General features: G+C 44.1%; 2 protein-coding genes across 2 annotated transcripts; one reads left to right on the forward strand and one right to left on the reverse strand.

Annotated features, from left to right (window-relative positions):
- Nucleotides 1-749: 749 nt before the first annotated feature.
- On the reverse strand, nucleotides 750-4018 carry TIMM8B (translocase of inner mitochondrial membrane 8 homolog B). The gene is made up of 2 exons (XM_075546607.1): nucleotides 3862-4018; nucleotides 750-1130 (listed from the first exon to the last, which is right to left on the reverse strand). Exons 1-2 carry the CDS (start codon nucleotides 3943-3945, stop codon nucleotides 966-968), a joined length of 249 nt encoding a protein of 82 aa, XP_075402722.1. The 5' UTR covers nucleotides 3946-4018; the 3' UTR covers nucleotides 750-965.
- Nucleotides 4019-4057: 39 nt separating this feature from the next.
- On the forward strand, nucleotides 4058-13004 carry SDHD (succinate dehydrogenase complex subunit D). Its single transcript, XM_075546606.1, has 4 exons — nucleotides 4058-4171; nucleotides 6345-6452; nucleotides 7909-8053; nucleotides 12059-13004. The coding sequence occupies exons 1-4, from the start codon at nucleotides 4120-4122 to the stop codon at nucleotides 12222-12224; spliced, it is 471 nt and encodes a 156-aa protein (XP_075402721.1). The 5' UTR covers nucleotides 4058-4119; the 3' UTR covers nucleotides 12225-13004.
- Nucleotides 13005-16229: the final 3225 nt, after the last annotated feature.

Raw genomic sequence — 16229 nt, forward strand, 5'->3', positions numbered from 1 at the left:
CTCCTGGCATCGCTTTCCCCATGTATAATACAGAAAGAATGCACTTATGGAAGCCCAACCGCATACAGCACCAGCAATAGAACGCAACCAACATTCCATAGTTCTCATTACAAATTAGTTCTCTTTACTGAACCGATTTCTAATAAAACACTTGTCTTAAAACTGAGGTTGGCTAGAGGTTCCACCTTTTATGAGCAGATGCTAGAGCATAAGGGATATTTATTTGTACTATTAATACTCAATACTATTCATTTGTATTAATATAATGAAGTGCCCACTCTTCATGGTATATTTATCTTTGGCATTGGTGGGAATTTAAAGGGATAGACCAATCTATAATTACTACCTCCTTCACCTAGGGCAACTGCTATATTCTTGGGAGCAAGTGGAATATTTTTAATTAAGCGTTTTTAAGTGTTTCTGTGCTGTAAAAAGTACTACTCTCATTACAAGCACAGATTCAGGGTAGTGGAACAAAACATCTCCAGGAGCTTGGCTCCATCTGGGTTATAATCCTTTCTGCTCACCAACACCAGCAGGGTCTGTCTCAACTAAAGGCATTTTGCCTATTTTCACCATGTATGGGCATTAAAGCCATCTTGCTCCTTACCTAGCCCCCTAAATATGGCCTACAATGACTCTTCAAAATATAAACTCTCATTTGTCCTACCAAGCTTAGGACATTTATTTCTAGTATTTCTACTAGTAGAGTTTAACATTTCAATCCTAAAATGAGATTTAAAACAGACTTGGAGAATTCACATTTATTAAATAATTGGTGAGATACAATCTGGCGTTTGGGAATTTCAAATAAATTTTATGTTTTGAACATTTGATCTGTTACTTTTTAGCACCAAGAGGCTTGGCATCAGCCTGATCACCTGATAATAGATGTCATCCTTACTCCATGGACACTTCAATAATAGCAAGTCCTTTGCTGCTCTGTCATGCTCCTAAGAGACAGCCTACTGTCCTTTCTGTACAATCTGGGCAAACCGACTGGTGATGGCAAGGGTGGTATCAATGAAGCGGTCCACACAGCTAGAAAGACAATTTTCAGTGCGAGAGTCTAGGCGATTTCCTGGCTTCTCCACACACTTATCCCAACATAGCTCCATGAAACGATGCACCTAAGAGGAAAGAGAAGCAGTGTGGTTGGGATCTGGAGGGCCAACTTTCTTTTCCCATGGCGCTTTTCTTCTTGGCAAAAGCCATCCTTTCAAACTCTGGAATCACTATGGTTTCTCTCATTTGTTAACTTGTCACCAACACGACCCAGATCCTTACCTCTAAATGGCAACAAAATCTTTACTCTTTTTACCCAGTGTTGGCTTAATGCACCAACCTTTAAGATTCCTGTTAGCTGTACAAGGCATGCCCTAATACAACCTCTGACCTACAGTGATTCAAAGAGGTGCAGGCACTCACTGCATATCTAGCATGTTCAACTTGAATCTTAAAAAAAAAAGTATTGGGGGCTCGTACAACTCATCACAATCCATACATACATCCACTGTGTCAAGCACATTTGGTGCATTTGTTGCCATCCTCAAAACATTTGCTTTCTACTTTAACCCTTGGTATTTTCTTACCCGCCCCCCCCACTCCCGCTCTCATGAGCCCTTGATAATTTATAAATTATTTGGTCATACCTTACACTGTCTAACGTCTCCCTTTACCCACTCTTCTGTTGTCCATCCCCCAGAGAGGCTATATGTAGATCCTTGTAATTGGTTCCCCCTTTCTACTCCACCTTCCCTCCACCCTCAAGTATCGCCACTCTCATCACTGGTCCTAATGGAATCTGGATTCCCTGTGTTTCCAATTCTTATCTGTACCAGTGTACATCCTCTGGTCTAGAATTGGGATCATGATATTGGGAGGTAGGAAGCACTAAAGAACTAGAGGGAAGTTGTATGTTTCATCATTGCTACACTGGACCCTGCCTGGCTTGTCTCCTCCCCATGACGCTTTTGTAAGGGGATGTCCAGTTGCCTACAGATGGGCTTTGGGTCCCCAATCTGCACTCCCCCTCATTCACAATGATACAATTTTTTGTTCCTTGTCTGATACCTGATCCCTTCGACACCTGGTGATCACACCAGGCTGGTGTGCTTCTTCCATGTGGGCTTTGTTGCTTCTGAGCTAGATGGCTGCTTGTTTACCTTCAAGCCTTTAAGACCCCAGAAGCTATATCTTTTGATAGCTGGGCACCATCAGCTTTCTTCACATTTGCTTATGCACCCATATGTCTTCAGCGATTGTGTCAGGAAAGTGAGCATCATGAATGCCAGGTTAATAGAACGAACTGAGTGTTCTTGCATTGAGGGAATACTTGAGTGGAGGCCCAATGTCCTGCTACCTAATACTAAACCTATAAATATATACACATAGATCTGAACTTGAATCTTAATGCTTCCAAATGCCCTGAGGATTGCCCCATTTTTACAGACCGCCCCAATTTTTATTTCCTTGAAGGCCACTGATAACTCTGCCTTGGCTCCAAACCTGTCCTATAGCACCTACACTAGTTTAAAATACATCAGTCTACAGATAGTTTTATTTTCCAATAGTGTCAAAATTTTAATCATATTGTGACTTTGTAGGCAAGGCTAATTATTTTCTATTGCCCACAGCAACTAGCATTGATGTAAACTGGGAAGACAGAGTAACAATCCCCTCACAATACTGCATTCCTTTTCAGTCTGGACCTATCCCCCTTCACCTTCTTAGGGCCAGGAGCACAGGTGAGAATCTGATGAAAGTTAAGGACCCATGCCCCAGAAAAAGGCCCAATATAGTTACATACAATGTGTACTATCAGCCTAGTAAGGACCCCCAAAATGTTTAACAGGTGTTTTTGCCTTTTTGTCTGCATACCTCCCAGCAAAGAAAAAAACATTACTGAAAGGTTGGCTTACTATTGGAGCCCAGGTATAGTAGTCCCTGACATGATCAGGGCTCAGTACTGGTTCCAGAAACTTTGTCAGAAGTTGGCTGAGAGTACCTCATATTTTAGTTTTCATTACAACACTATTGCCTTTTTCAATTCTCTTTATAAATCTTAATACGGACCACCTGGGAATGTTGTGGAATCACCCAGTAAGCAGAGTTCAGCATGACTTCTGTTTACTTGGTGTAGTTATTAATTTGTTTTTCACCACGACGACATCAAATGGCTGACATGTCTCCCATGCCCACAGCTGCTCCTTAGAAAAATCAAAGCGTCTCCAAAATTCAATCCCCGGTAGGAAAGTACCCAGTAAGTCTGGCAAGCGCTGGTTTTCTAATCCGGAGTGTACACCACGTGCTCTACAAGATAGCATAGCCTCTATTCAACAGGCGTGGTCAATCCGCCCAAGGTCATGGGAACACCCAGAGCTCGAACGCTCGACCCTTTTTCTTTTTTTTCCTTTTTAACCCCTTTTTCTTAACCAATAGGTTAGCTTCTTCAGAGCCCAGCTTTTCCTAATACGTAATGCTGCAGCTCAGTTCCTCCGTTTCCAAATGAATGGGTGGACTCGATCCTTGCAATCTCGTGCGCAGTGGACTATGGCGTAACGTAACGAAGACGCGCTAAGGCTGGGTGCCTAGTCTCATGACAAGCGCCATTTAAAGGGTCAGTGCTCCCCAATGACAACTCCCACATCAAGCCGCCACGCGAGGGATGTCCGAACTTTCTCCCCTCTTCTCCCGGTCGTGGTCCCACGCCCGGCGGGCTAGAGGGCACCTGAGCAGTATCGTCCGGCACCCCACGGATGGAGCTCCAGCTAAACCGCCGGCGGCCTCGCCGCGCCGCCCGGAACCTGCGTTTCACCTTGCCTCCCCGGCCCTCTCCAGGGATGCTCCCCTTCTCGGCACCTGTGCAGTGAATTGCGCCTTCTGCTGCTCGGCCGCCACAAGGCGCTGCAATTCCGCTTCGTCCGCCTCCCCCAGCTCCGCCATCGCCTCCAAGCCTCGGCCTCGGCCTCGCCCGGCCAGTGCGCATGCGCCCGCGCCCGCCGACGTCCCACTTCCGGTTCACCCGGCCGTTTCTGCTTCCTTGTTTTCGTTGCGAGGTGGGCGTTGTTACACAACTGCTTCCGGGGTGCTGGGTGACCTTGAGCCCTAGGAAACGCGATGGCGGTGGTTTTGAGGCTGAGCGTCTTCCGCGGTGCCCCGGGAGCCCGAGGTGAGGCGCCCCGCGAGCTGGCGGCTCGCAGCGAGGCCTGCGGCGGGGCCCGCAGGGAGGGGGCCGCGGACGCGCGCCCGCTGGACGAGGGAGTCCCTGTCCCCCCCATCTCCCGGCGGGGGCGACCGCGCTCGGAAACGCCGCGGGGGCCGTGCTCGCGTAGCGCGCCTGCCCGAGGCTGGGTGCCGAGCAGAGGCTGTGGAAAGCGCTTCTCTCGGAAAGGTAGCCCTGCACAGGCGACCTCACCGAGACGGCCCCCCGTGGCTGGTGTGTGATTGTGGCGATGGTGGGATCCGTGCCGTAATTCCTTAACTGGACATTTGTGCTATGTGGGACCCTGGTAAGATTGAGGTACACATGGGACTGAAAGCGCCCCACTGGGGTCGTGGTCACACGTAGGGCTGCTACCTTCCAGGCCAGCAGTTCCATCCCACGAGCTGCTCCTCGCAACAAATGCGGAGAGAAAGAAAACGTATGCTGGCCTGAAAAAGCTAGCAGTATAGGGGAAACCCCAAAGACCTAACTCACTGACAGTCTGTGTCTACTCATGGGCCCCTTGTGGGTTTCCGAGACTAGCGGTTTACCGGTTTAGAAAGCCCAGCCTTTTTCCCCTGCCGTTTGGCTGTGGCTTTGAACTTCAGACCTTTCGGATTGCAGCCAAATGCATAGCCAGTACTCCATCAGGGCTCTTTGGTGTAGGGGAAACACATACAAATTGAACACAAAGCAAAAGCTGCTGTGTTACGCAGCAGTATCCAGAGTATTGATGTCCTTCTTTTGGGGAACGGAGACCCAGGGTGGTCTTGGCTACTAACCAAAAGGCCCCAGAGGAAACTGAGAAGAAACTCCTGGCCATCTACTTCTGAAAGGTCACAGCCATTGGAACTCTGTGGATGAAGAAGAATCCAGCGGGGGTGAGGGGGGCCTTTTTTATTTGGAAAGCTTTCCCCAGCCCCATTCTTGAAGAAGGTGTGTTTGATCTGAGTTTTGAGGCTACGGAAGGACAAGAGAACTAAGTATTTTGATTGGAACCACTGTGATAAGCAAAAGCGATGATCACCAGCTTCTCATGAGTCCATATCAACTCATTGTAATCCTAGGCGTGTCACAATAGAACTGTGCTCTATTGGGTTTTCAGTGGCTTGAGAAGTAGATTGGTAAGTCTTTTTTTCCTTCCTAAGGCGCCTCTGGGTGGACTTGAACCTCCAGCCTTCTTGTTAGTAGTTGAGCACTTTTATCTGTTTTTATCATCCAGGGACTCCAAAGCCCTGGTAAAGCATGCCATGAGAGGAAACCAAAATAAACTGGATAGTATTAGAGTCTCAAGATTAAGGTGAATAGTGATGTATGCATCTGGAAAGGTGAATTAGAACCACAGAGCACTTGGAAGTGTTGACCAGGAGTGTGTGCTTTCTGTGGTGTCTGAAAGGGAGCTATTGAAAGCTGGATGTCACTTCCAGACATCAGCCTGTGAAAACCCTAGGGATTGCAGCAGTGCCATGTACAAGTGATCGTTGTGAGTTCACCCCAGGACCAGGCAGTACTTCCCCTTGTATTGTGCAAAGGGCTGTTGTGTGAGTTCCCAGTCATGTCAGCAACAGCAAGCAACAATAAGTCAGCTTTGTGCAAACATTATTTAATGTTAAACACAGTATTATGGATTAACATTACATTTTACAATTAAGGAATTTAAGACTTGCCTCCTTCACTCAGTTGCTCTAGAGGTGGGTAAATATGGGTATTTGTTTTGTTTTGTTTTTTTACCAAGAGGCAAGTCCCAAAGGGATGGAATGTAAGGTACATTGGGAAGTTACAGTTGAAAGGAGGAAGGTAATAAATGAATTTCCTAAACAAGATTAAATTCAGTGTGGACCACAATTTTGCGTAGTAAATTTTGTTAGAAGAATAGTTGAATAAATGGAAAGAAAAAAAAGCTACCATGTGCTTTTTAAGCAGCAAGGCCCTTTCATTTGTTTCATTGATTCTTCAATATATTTACAGGTCCTTAACATGGCCTTAAACCAACCCAGTTAAATAGATGCTACCCACATTTTACATATGAATTGCTTCTCCTTATTTAGAGTTAAGTGATTTGCCTGTGGTCCAGTAGAACGTCCATTCGCCCTGGAAAAAGCAGAGGTGTTTATGACGCCCCTCATTACTCTTTCCTCAGCTCTGTTCCACCGAGCCCCAGTGGTCAGACCTGCGCTTGCCTCAGCATTTCTCCAGGACCGCTCTACTCCGGGAGTGCAGCACATCCACCTGTCCCCCAGTCACCATGGTAAGGTCTTTTTATTATACTCTTATTTGCTGGGTACCAGTCATCCTTACTGAGCTAATCATGCCTTTGGCAGGACTGGCAGTCTACATGGAAGACTCTGGTGTCCGACTCTTGACATATACAGAGCTGTGTAACTACATTGGTCAGAATGCCAGCATAGTTGAATGATGCCATTTACCTTCATAAAGAAAGTAGCTGTCCAATATAGTTTAGTTGCTCTTGCTTATTTAGCCAATGGGGAGGAGCCAGACATGGATCATTTAGAAGAGTAGATAATTGAGTCAAATGTAGTGGAATCTATCGGGATTCCATAGGCAGTTGACTCACTTTTCTTTAGGTTATTAAGATCATACAACATTTCTTAGATGAATTGGTGAACTTAGTCTTAGAACTAGGTAAATCTATTGGTGAACAGTTTGACTTAACCATATATGCATTTTAAAAACTCAAAAAGTCAGTTTTTTACAGAGATCTTTCTTGATTCTCAAGTCAACTGCTTATATACAGTTGCATCTGAGTTAGACTCATGTATAAGCCGAGTTTTCCAGCACATTTTTAATAGAGTTTTTGTGGTACAATTGGGTGCTTGGCTGATAACTCGGGTTGGCTTATACTCGAGTATATATGGTAAGTGCCTTGTTTGCTATAAGCTTTTTATCTTTGAAAATCTTTTTACCTTTGCTTAGTTCAGTTAGCTTTAGTCAGAGGTTTTAACTTGGATGGGGAGCAGGGAGGTTGTGGGGCTGTAGGAAAGCCCCTAAATTTATATATGTAGTTTTCAACTTACATGTTTTTTTTTTGTCGTTTTTTTTTTTTCTGGGAAGATACCCCATCCCTTTTATTAGACTTCTAAAAGGGTCTGTAACCAAAAACAAATAGAGCATATCAAAGAAATACTTAAAGTCCATATGGTTTTCTACTTGCTTAAAGAACATATTCACATTCTATATCTATTTGGAGCTATTTATAAGCAATGGGACAGAAGAACCATGATCTTAAAAATTGAATAGGGGTGTGAGGTGGATTAGGACTGCTTCTCACCAAGCTGATTGGTTTAACTTTGTTTTGAGAGGATTGCTAATATTGCCTCCAAAGATTAGAACATGTAAATAAATAGACAAGCAGTATTTTAGAGGAACTCCTCCGGCATTGTTTCCAAGATCGCTGTCTACTTCACTGAAGCCCACGACTGGCTTAACTCTACAGAGATACCTCACCTGTCTTAACCTGGAAGCACAGTGGGTCTCCCTTTTCATTCTGACATTAGAGTCCTCGAGACACCCTTACACTAAATCACTTCAAAGAAGGGAGTTCGCATCTCTCTGATGACCTGCTCTTCTATGTAGAGTTCAGTCTCTTATTTATACTGCTTGCTTTTCTGGTGGGTATGGTGATTTTATGACATGCTGACTGTGTGTATTTGCCCTTCATCTCTCATGAATTTGGTACTTTTTAGCTGGCTCCAAGGCTGCATCTATCCACTGGACTGGTGAGAGGGTGGTCAGTGTTTTGCTCTTGGGCCTGCTCCCAGCTGCTTATTTGAATCCCTGCTCAGCGATGGACTACTCCCTGGCAGCAGCCCTCACGCTTCATAGTCACTGGCAAGTACAGCAGTGCCTTCAGTGTCTGTTTTCTGCTCACTTTGTTTGCTGTTGAGCGAGTATGTCTTATATGTTGCATGTGGGGGAGAAGTTGATTGAGTTACTTAAGACCTTCAGAACATATATCACCAGATATACTTATTCACCTGCCCATTCACTGTCTTCATTTGCATATCCCACAGGTATTTTGATTAAGGCATATTATACACCTGAGGTTCTGAATACCTCTAAACCTGTTCCTCCTGGACTCTTGCCCACCTCGATGACATTATCATTCTTCTAGTGGTATCTACTCTAGTCTTTGACATTGTCCCTAACACCTGTAGGTGGAGGTATCGCCTGACTGGCTTCCTGCTGCTGGCCTTGACCCTCTTATATCAATGGTTCTGTTCAGATGTTGTCAGGCCAAGGCTTTTTCCTCAAAACTCTTCTAAAAGTAAAGAACAAAAATATAAACCCTCTAAAAGTAAGAGCCAGAATTCCTACAGTGGCTTATAAGCTCTACACGAGCTGGCTCCCCATTTCTCCCTCATCCCAGGCACTCGCGCTCTCATTCACACTGGCTCCCTTCCTGGATATCCAGCAACAAGGCTCTGCAGTTACTGCTCCTTCTGCTTGGAACTCTCTTTTTCCTGGTATGGACTTGGCTGCTCTCTTCGTCTCCTTCAGATCTTAAATGTACTTGTCAGCCAAGCCTTCCCTGATTGCTTATTCACAATCGCCGTGTCCCTCTCAACAGCCCTTAGCCCATTCCTGTGCACTCACTACCTTCTAAAGTAGTGTGCCATCTCTTATGTGTCTCCTCGCACAAGTATTGTCTAGACACCAGAGCTACAATATCAAAAACTACCAAAATTGTTACTGTATTTTGTTTAGAAAGACTGAATCATCATATCTAGGGATATACATTTCAGTGATACAACTATGACAAAATATAAGCAAACATTACTCTAAAAGTCTGTGTAGTGATTAGTCTGAGTAGGGGAAGAAGGGACTCAAGGCTGAGATGGAGCACAAGAAGATGCTTTTGGAGTCAGTGGTGAAGTTCTTGTTTATTTTTCTGGGTGGTGGGATCCTTATAGTAGATGATAGACTTGACTCTTCTTTTTGCGTGGAGATCTGCTGTCTTAGAGGTGTGATGCTTGTGATTCTCATATCGCAAGAATGGGAATTTCACAACGGCGTCTTCTCGGGGCTGGTTTTGTGCTTGTGTACTTGGCTCTCCTCCTTGACCCACACTGCAGCCAAATGACGTTCTTACAAAGTGAAGTATCTTTCTCCAGAGAAGACACACAGGAAAAGATGCTCAATGTCATTTAGAACTAAAGAAATGCAAATAAAACTCACACAAGATGACCACTTTATAGACACTACAAAACCAAAAACCAAGCTACCGTATATCCTCGTATATAAGCTGAGTTTTTCAGCACAAAAGTGCTGAAAAACTGGGGTTCGGCTTATACATGGGTCAGTGGTACCCTAGCGAGGTGTAACATCTCGCAGGTGATTGCCGTTCCTCCGCTGTTCATTCAAAGCCCCGCTGATACTGCAGGGTTTTGAATGTTTGTTTTCTCACATCTAACCAGTCAGCGCCGTCCTATGATGTGACGGCTCCAATTCACAGAAGCACCCATAAGTGATTCACTTACACTGGCTGCTGAACTGACAAGGATGTGTCTATGGCTGCACTCCATCTCTCCCCTCTGGTCTCTGTTAATTCACATCCTGAATTTCCCACCCTAGGCTTATACTCTGGTCAATCCGTTTTTCTGTTTTCCCAGGTAATAATTAGGTACCTTGGCTTATATTCGGGTTGGCTTATATTCGAGTATATACGGTAGTTGCGTTGAATAGATTCAGACTCATTGTAACTCCGTAAGATTTCAATGACTGTTATCTTTCAGAACACACACACACACAAAATCTCACCTCTGTGCCATCGAATTGATTCGATTCCAATCCATAGCGACCCTAGAGGATAGGGTAGAACTGCCCCTGTGGGGTTTCGAAGATTTGTAACTCTGTGAGAGTGTGTGTGTGTGTGTGTGTACATACACATCTGCACCTATAAACAGATACATATATATGTGTGTGTGTGCATATATATTTTAATAAGTACAATAACAGAAGAAGGAGCCCTGGTGGTTTGGTGGTTATGTGTTTGGCTGCGATCCGCATGGTCAATAGTTCAAAACTACCAGCAGCGCCACGGGAGACAGACTGGGATTTCTACTCCTGTAAACAGTTATAGTTTTGGAAACCCACAAGGCAGTGAGTTTGATTTGGTTTATGAAGAATTTGGAGTACACACACACACACAACTGTTAGCTGCTTACATATAACACCCTTCCTGAGGGATGGCCAACAGAAAAGTAGGTGAAGAGAGACATCAGACAGTGTAAGACATGACAAAATAATAATAATTTGTAAGTAATCAAGGGTACTTGACGGGGTGGGGAGGGAGGGAAACATTAGCTGATAACAGGCACTCAGGTGAAAAGTAAATGTTTTGAGAACGATGATGGCAACAAATGTGCTTGACACGATGGGTGGATTGTGATAAGCCCCCATTAAAATGGATTGTGATAAGCCCTCAATAAAATGGTTAAAAAAATGTTTTAGCTGCTCTGGAAAACCACTTGATAGGCCCTTAAAAAGTTAAATACTGAGTTATGTGACCTAGTAATCCTCCAAGCTGTTGATGCAAGGGGGCTCAACACATTTTATGTGAAAGTGCCATGAAAAACAATGGGTTTTCCCTCACAAACTCTTTGAAGCCCCTCATGTTTATATCCAAGTGAATTAAAACATGTCCACATGGAAACTTGTGCACAAATATTCTTCAGCTGATGATGGATCAGCAAGACATTGTATGCCCATGTAAGAGAATGTCAGGCCCTCAGGAGGAGGAAAGCACCTATCCATGCTGCACTCTAATGAGACACGACAAAACGCTAGTTAGACCCAGATTGTGAGATTTCTTTATATGAAATGTCTGCAAGAGGCCAATTTCTAGAGATAAAAGGTCAAATCGTGGTTGCCAAGGACTGAGGAAGGAAGAGTCATGGGTACCAAGTTTCTTTTTTAGGTAATGGAACTTCTGGAATTCTATAATGGTGATGGCAGCTCAACTCTGAATACACAAAAAACTACTGAGTTGAACACTTTAAAATGGTGGACCTTAGGGTACATGGATTCTAAACCTGTGACAAAGTTAAATGAGGTCACTCCTCACCTGGGCCAGCTTCAAACATCAATGGTTTCCCACTAGATTTGAAATAAACTCTTGATCTTTATCATTCCCTATCACGATCTGCCCTGCCTTCCTCACCTTCCCACTGCTCCTCTGCTTCAGCCACTCGAGCCTCCACACTACTTTTCAAAGATGCTCAGGCCAGTGCCACTGTCCTTTGGCATATTCTGCTAATTCAAATGGTCGTCCTGGCTAAGCTATTTCTTCAAGCACATGCATATTGCCTCTTTCTCCTTCACGAGAATGTGTGTTCCACAAGGGCAGGGCTGTGGTCTTTCTATTATATCCACAGCATAACAAACAGGTTCTGGTTCATACTATCTGCTCAATAAGTACTTGTTGAATTAATGAAAAACTCCATTGTTTGTTTAGTTAAAAATAAAAGAAAGATTTTGTAAGTAGACAACATTACTTGGCCTTTGATACAAACGACTCTGAAAAATTAAATCTAAGAATAAGATGTATTTTTCATGTTTGTTGTGGGCGTTGATTCTTTTATTTTGGTTTATGATTGTTATTACTGTGGTGCTTTGCTTTCACATCACAAAGAAGACAGACATAAAGCCACAAATTGAAGAACTAGCCACACATATAGAGTCTCCTGAAGTAGCTAGCTTTGACTAGAGTAGCACGTAGAGACGTCTGTTGAATGCGAATGATTAAAAAAATACATAACTAATTAAAGCCTTTAGACTTTACATGTGATTTTTATTTGTACCATGACTGACTTAATCGTCTGTTTTTCTTTTTAGGGGCATCGGACAGGTTGTTACTGACTATGTCCACGGGGAAGCTGCCCAGAAAGCTGCCAAGGCAGGCCTGTTGGCACTCTCAGCCGTGACCTTTGCTGGCCTTTGTTACTTCACCTACCACGACGTCGGCATCTGCAAAGCTGTGGCCATGCTATGGAAGCTCTGACTCTTTTTACTTCACACCCTAAAAATTGATTGTACAGCTCTTTGCCTCTGCTGTGTTATGCCATTCGCCTGTCTATAAGGAGGAAATAACAGATATGTCCAAAGATTAAACCTGCAGAGAACCATATGACTAGGAAAAAGTGTGAGAAGAATTGTATTCATGAAGTAGACTGAGTTCCATTTTCTAGTGAGCTGATACAGGAACTAACTCTTAACTACTCCCCAAACCCACAGTGTAACAAAAGGAATATGAGCCCTTGCCTTTTAATTGGATAGTCTCTAAGTGAGGAGTCAGTTGGTTACTATCAGCACGTTATGATTAAAGGTCTTCTGTGTTCGTTCAGGCAATGACGGAAAATGGGCAAGACTGCTAACTCTTAAAGGTTTAACAGAAAATTAAAACTGTGCTTAATTGTTGAAAACTCTGCTCTGTTGTGTTGAAACCTCTTACTGATGCCCTAGGGTGAGTTTAAAGTTAGAAAAGTTTGGTAATCTCACATTATTAATTTCTCAATCCCAAGAGTAACAACTTGGGGAAATTTTGAATATAGAGAAGTTCCATTGAGAGAAGAGGTTGCCTTGTAGATTTATTAACTTCTTATTGAGTCCCAACTGAATGTTAACCTGTAAATATTCTTTGCTGATCTCTCAACAAATATAAAATTGTGAGGCAACAAGCTGCTGTTTTCTTACTTTTGGCATGTCTTATGGGAACATGTATTCTATGAGAACCGAAAACTTAAATGCTCGCTAATTAAAGTATACGCTAGTCTTGTCTATATTTCCTGTTCTTAGTTTAAAGATCCTTGAGTTGAGTAAACAGTGTCCTTGAGTATTAACTGAAAGCTCTGTGGTTGGAAACCACCCAGCGGCAAAGCAGAAGGAAGTCCTGGCCATCGACCTCAGAAACCTTTTGGGAATCCGTGCTGTTCTTCAACAGCACACGGGTCACCAGGAGTGCGGACCACCTCACGGGGAGTGACTTTCGCTTTGGTTTGAGTTCCTAGTTTATTCATTAGAACTGAATGGTGACTGTAGCCACAGCATTTTGGGTAATACTACCAAAAGATTAAGGGTTCCGATTTTCTTCTGGGGCTTACCAATTGTGATAGGCACCAAGTGCCATACTACAGAATAGATTTATGTGTAGTGGGCAGAAAGACACCAAGAATAAATAATTGGTGTGAAAAGAATATTGAGATGAAGCAGGGGCCTCTGGTGGCACAAGGAATTGAGTGCTAGACTATGACAAAGTCAGCAGTTGAGTGCTTGATGCCTTGGAGGACAGTCCTGGTAATCTGCTTCCAAAGGTCATAGCCTTGTGAAAATCTTACGGGGGTTCGGTCTAGATTCTGATGTGCTGTCAGTATCAGCGTTTTGAGTTCAAAGTATATTCTGGATGCATCTAGTGTAGTCAATGTACTGTATGGCTTGATGGTTTCTTAATAGTTCATGGGAGGGGAGGCACAGGCACTGACTGGGCAGCTAAGACATTGAAAGGTAGCCAGCTGGAAGGATGCAGACTGAAGTCTAGGAACATTGTATTAGGGGGTTAAAGATGAGCTCAACGCGCTCGATCTCAGGAGATGTTTGGGAAGAGGTGGTTAGTTGCGATTTGGGTTTCAGAAGGGAGGGAATGGTGTCAGCCTGAGTAGTAGTGACATGGTGTGCACTGGCTTGCATGAGCAAGATACACAGGCTTCATTGTGTGCACTTGCTCATCTGTGGGAAGCCGTTTCACCTGGGTTTCTCCAGTGGATGTGGTGGGCGACAGGTTGATGTGAAGGATGTGTGCATACCTTGCTTTTGAATAATCGTCCTGGGTGAAGAGACCCGCCCACGTAGGAGGCAGGATTATAACAGATTATTTAGAACTGCTGATACAGATGGATGATAAAAACAGATCGACCTTCAGTTTTATTACTGTTTTAAAATTATCCATAGACACTGTACCCCCTTCGTGTTCCCACCTGCTGCCCACCCTTCTGTGTGACGGAGTGTTGGAATGTGTGTTCCATAGCGTCCAAGTGAGATGGGCAGTGGCTCTAGATCATTTGGGAGTTATGTAGCTGTCTGTGACACCATCTGATCTGAGATTGGGCCTGAAAGGGTGTTCATTGCTAAAAGCTTTAGTGAATTGAGAGGTGGGCATGGAGTCTGATCAGGGACTGCCTGTGGTAGGCCCCCGGTTGCTTTGGTGATTAAGAGATGGCATTGAGCGGCCACTTGCAGACATCTGTGGGTTGCTGTGAGGTACTGGAGCAGCAGGAAATAGGCTGGGGCCAACAGCAGCAGGCTTTTGAAGTGGTGCAGGGCATGGCATTAGAAAGGCCGTAGGTCCCTGGGTGGATATAGTGGTTTGTGCTCATCTAACCAAAAGGTGGTAGACCAAACCTTAATAAAGATTACAGTCAAGCAAACTACAGGGAGCCATATCCACAAGCAGTCAACTCAATGGCAAGGATTTAGGAAAGAGAAAAATGTTGACAAAGCTAGAGATCAAAGAAGTCCCCAGAGGAAGGAGGCCCAAGGAGGAGGCTGAACTTTGGCAGTGTCAGTGGAAATTGGGAGTCAAGTTCAAAAGGTTTTGTCTAAAAGTTAACACCATAAATTTAAAGTGCCTTTTGCCAAGTATGTGCCAAGGATAAAGAGATGTGTTTTTATCTGCCCTTAAATTCATAGTCTATGGTAACAGATGATTGCAAGATAGCATAAGTGCTGTAATAGTTAAGTGCATAGTACACAGTGCTGTAACAACAGGCGAAGAAGTTGCCTGCAAGTTTCCTGGCAGAGGAGTCTTGACCTCGATTCTGAAAGATAAGTGGTAAACAGGTGGCTAAGAAAGCTGCCGGGAGACAGGATGATAGGAGGATGGTCTGTGGAGCAGAAGCGTGCATGTAGTTTGGTTATGACTGCAGCACTGGGAGCGATGTTCACGGAGGGCCTGCTGTACTGTGGTAAATCATTGATGCCTTATCTCATTGGCAATGAGGAGGCATTGCCAATCAGGTCAGTGACACTGCTAGGTTCATGTTTTATGTAGGTTATGCTGGCAGCACTGTGAAGTATAGATGTGAGGAAAATAGGTAGATTATTTTCATGATCCAGAAACTGCTGGCTCCTAATGGCAGGAGCAAACCCATTTAAGAGCCGTTTGCCACCTGGAAACAATAGCAATTATACGCTGGCTTGTGAAAGACTAATTAAGAGGGAGTCCTATAGGCACAAGTGCGATAGTTTATTGTGCCAGCCTGGCCGATAAACACAAGTAGGATTAATTGAAGGGCAGAGGGATAAATGGCTCAGTGAGCCTCGCCTTGCTTGTTCTGTGCCTCGATTTAAAGGGTACACTACCTGTGGGATGCCTAGCTAGTGGACTGTGTTGCTGCAAGTTGAGGTCCCTTTAATCCCACAAGTTTTGGTCTGGTGACTTAAGTGGGTGGAAGGTGGTATCAGTAATTGGAGTAATGAGAATTTCTGAAGGAAAAGTCGATGGATGGCAGCAGTGAGATAAACAGGCAACGAATCTTTTATTTTTTTGTCATTAAAAAAATTTAGGGCTCATACAACTCTTATCACAGTCCATACATATACATACTTCAATTGTATAAAGCACACCTGTACATTCTTTGCTGTAATCATTTTTGAAGCATTTGCTCTCCACTTGATCCCTGTGCATCAAGTCCTCTCTTTTCCCCTCCCTCCCCGCTCCCCCCTCCCTCATGAGCCCTTGATAATTTATAGATTATTAGTTTGTCATATCTTGCCCTATCCGGCATCTCCCTTCACCCCTGTTTCTGTTGTCCATCCCCCAGGGAGGAGGTTACATGTAGACTTCCTGACAACATGGCAGACAAAGTGAAGACATGTATATACTTCATTATGAAAGAACTAAGAGCATTAGGCAGACAACAAGAACGTGCTTTCAGATGGATGACTGAGCTTGCAAAAAGAAACTTTGGAGTCAGAAAGAAGCCAAGATGCATTTAGAAGGGCGAGCAAATGC

Source organism: Tenrec ecaudatus, chromosome 4, assembly GCF_050624435.1.
Source record: "Tenrec ecaudatus isolate mTenEca1 chromosome 4, mTenEca1.hap1, whole genome shotgun sequence".
Classification (NCBI taxonomy): domain Eukaryota; kingdom Metazoa; phylum Chordata; class Mammalia; order Afrosoricida; family Tenrecidae; genus Tenrec; species Tenrec ecaudatus.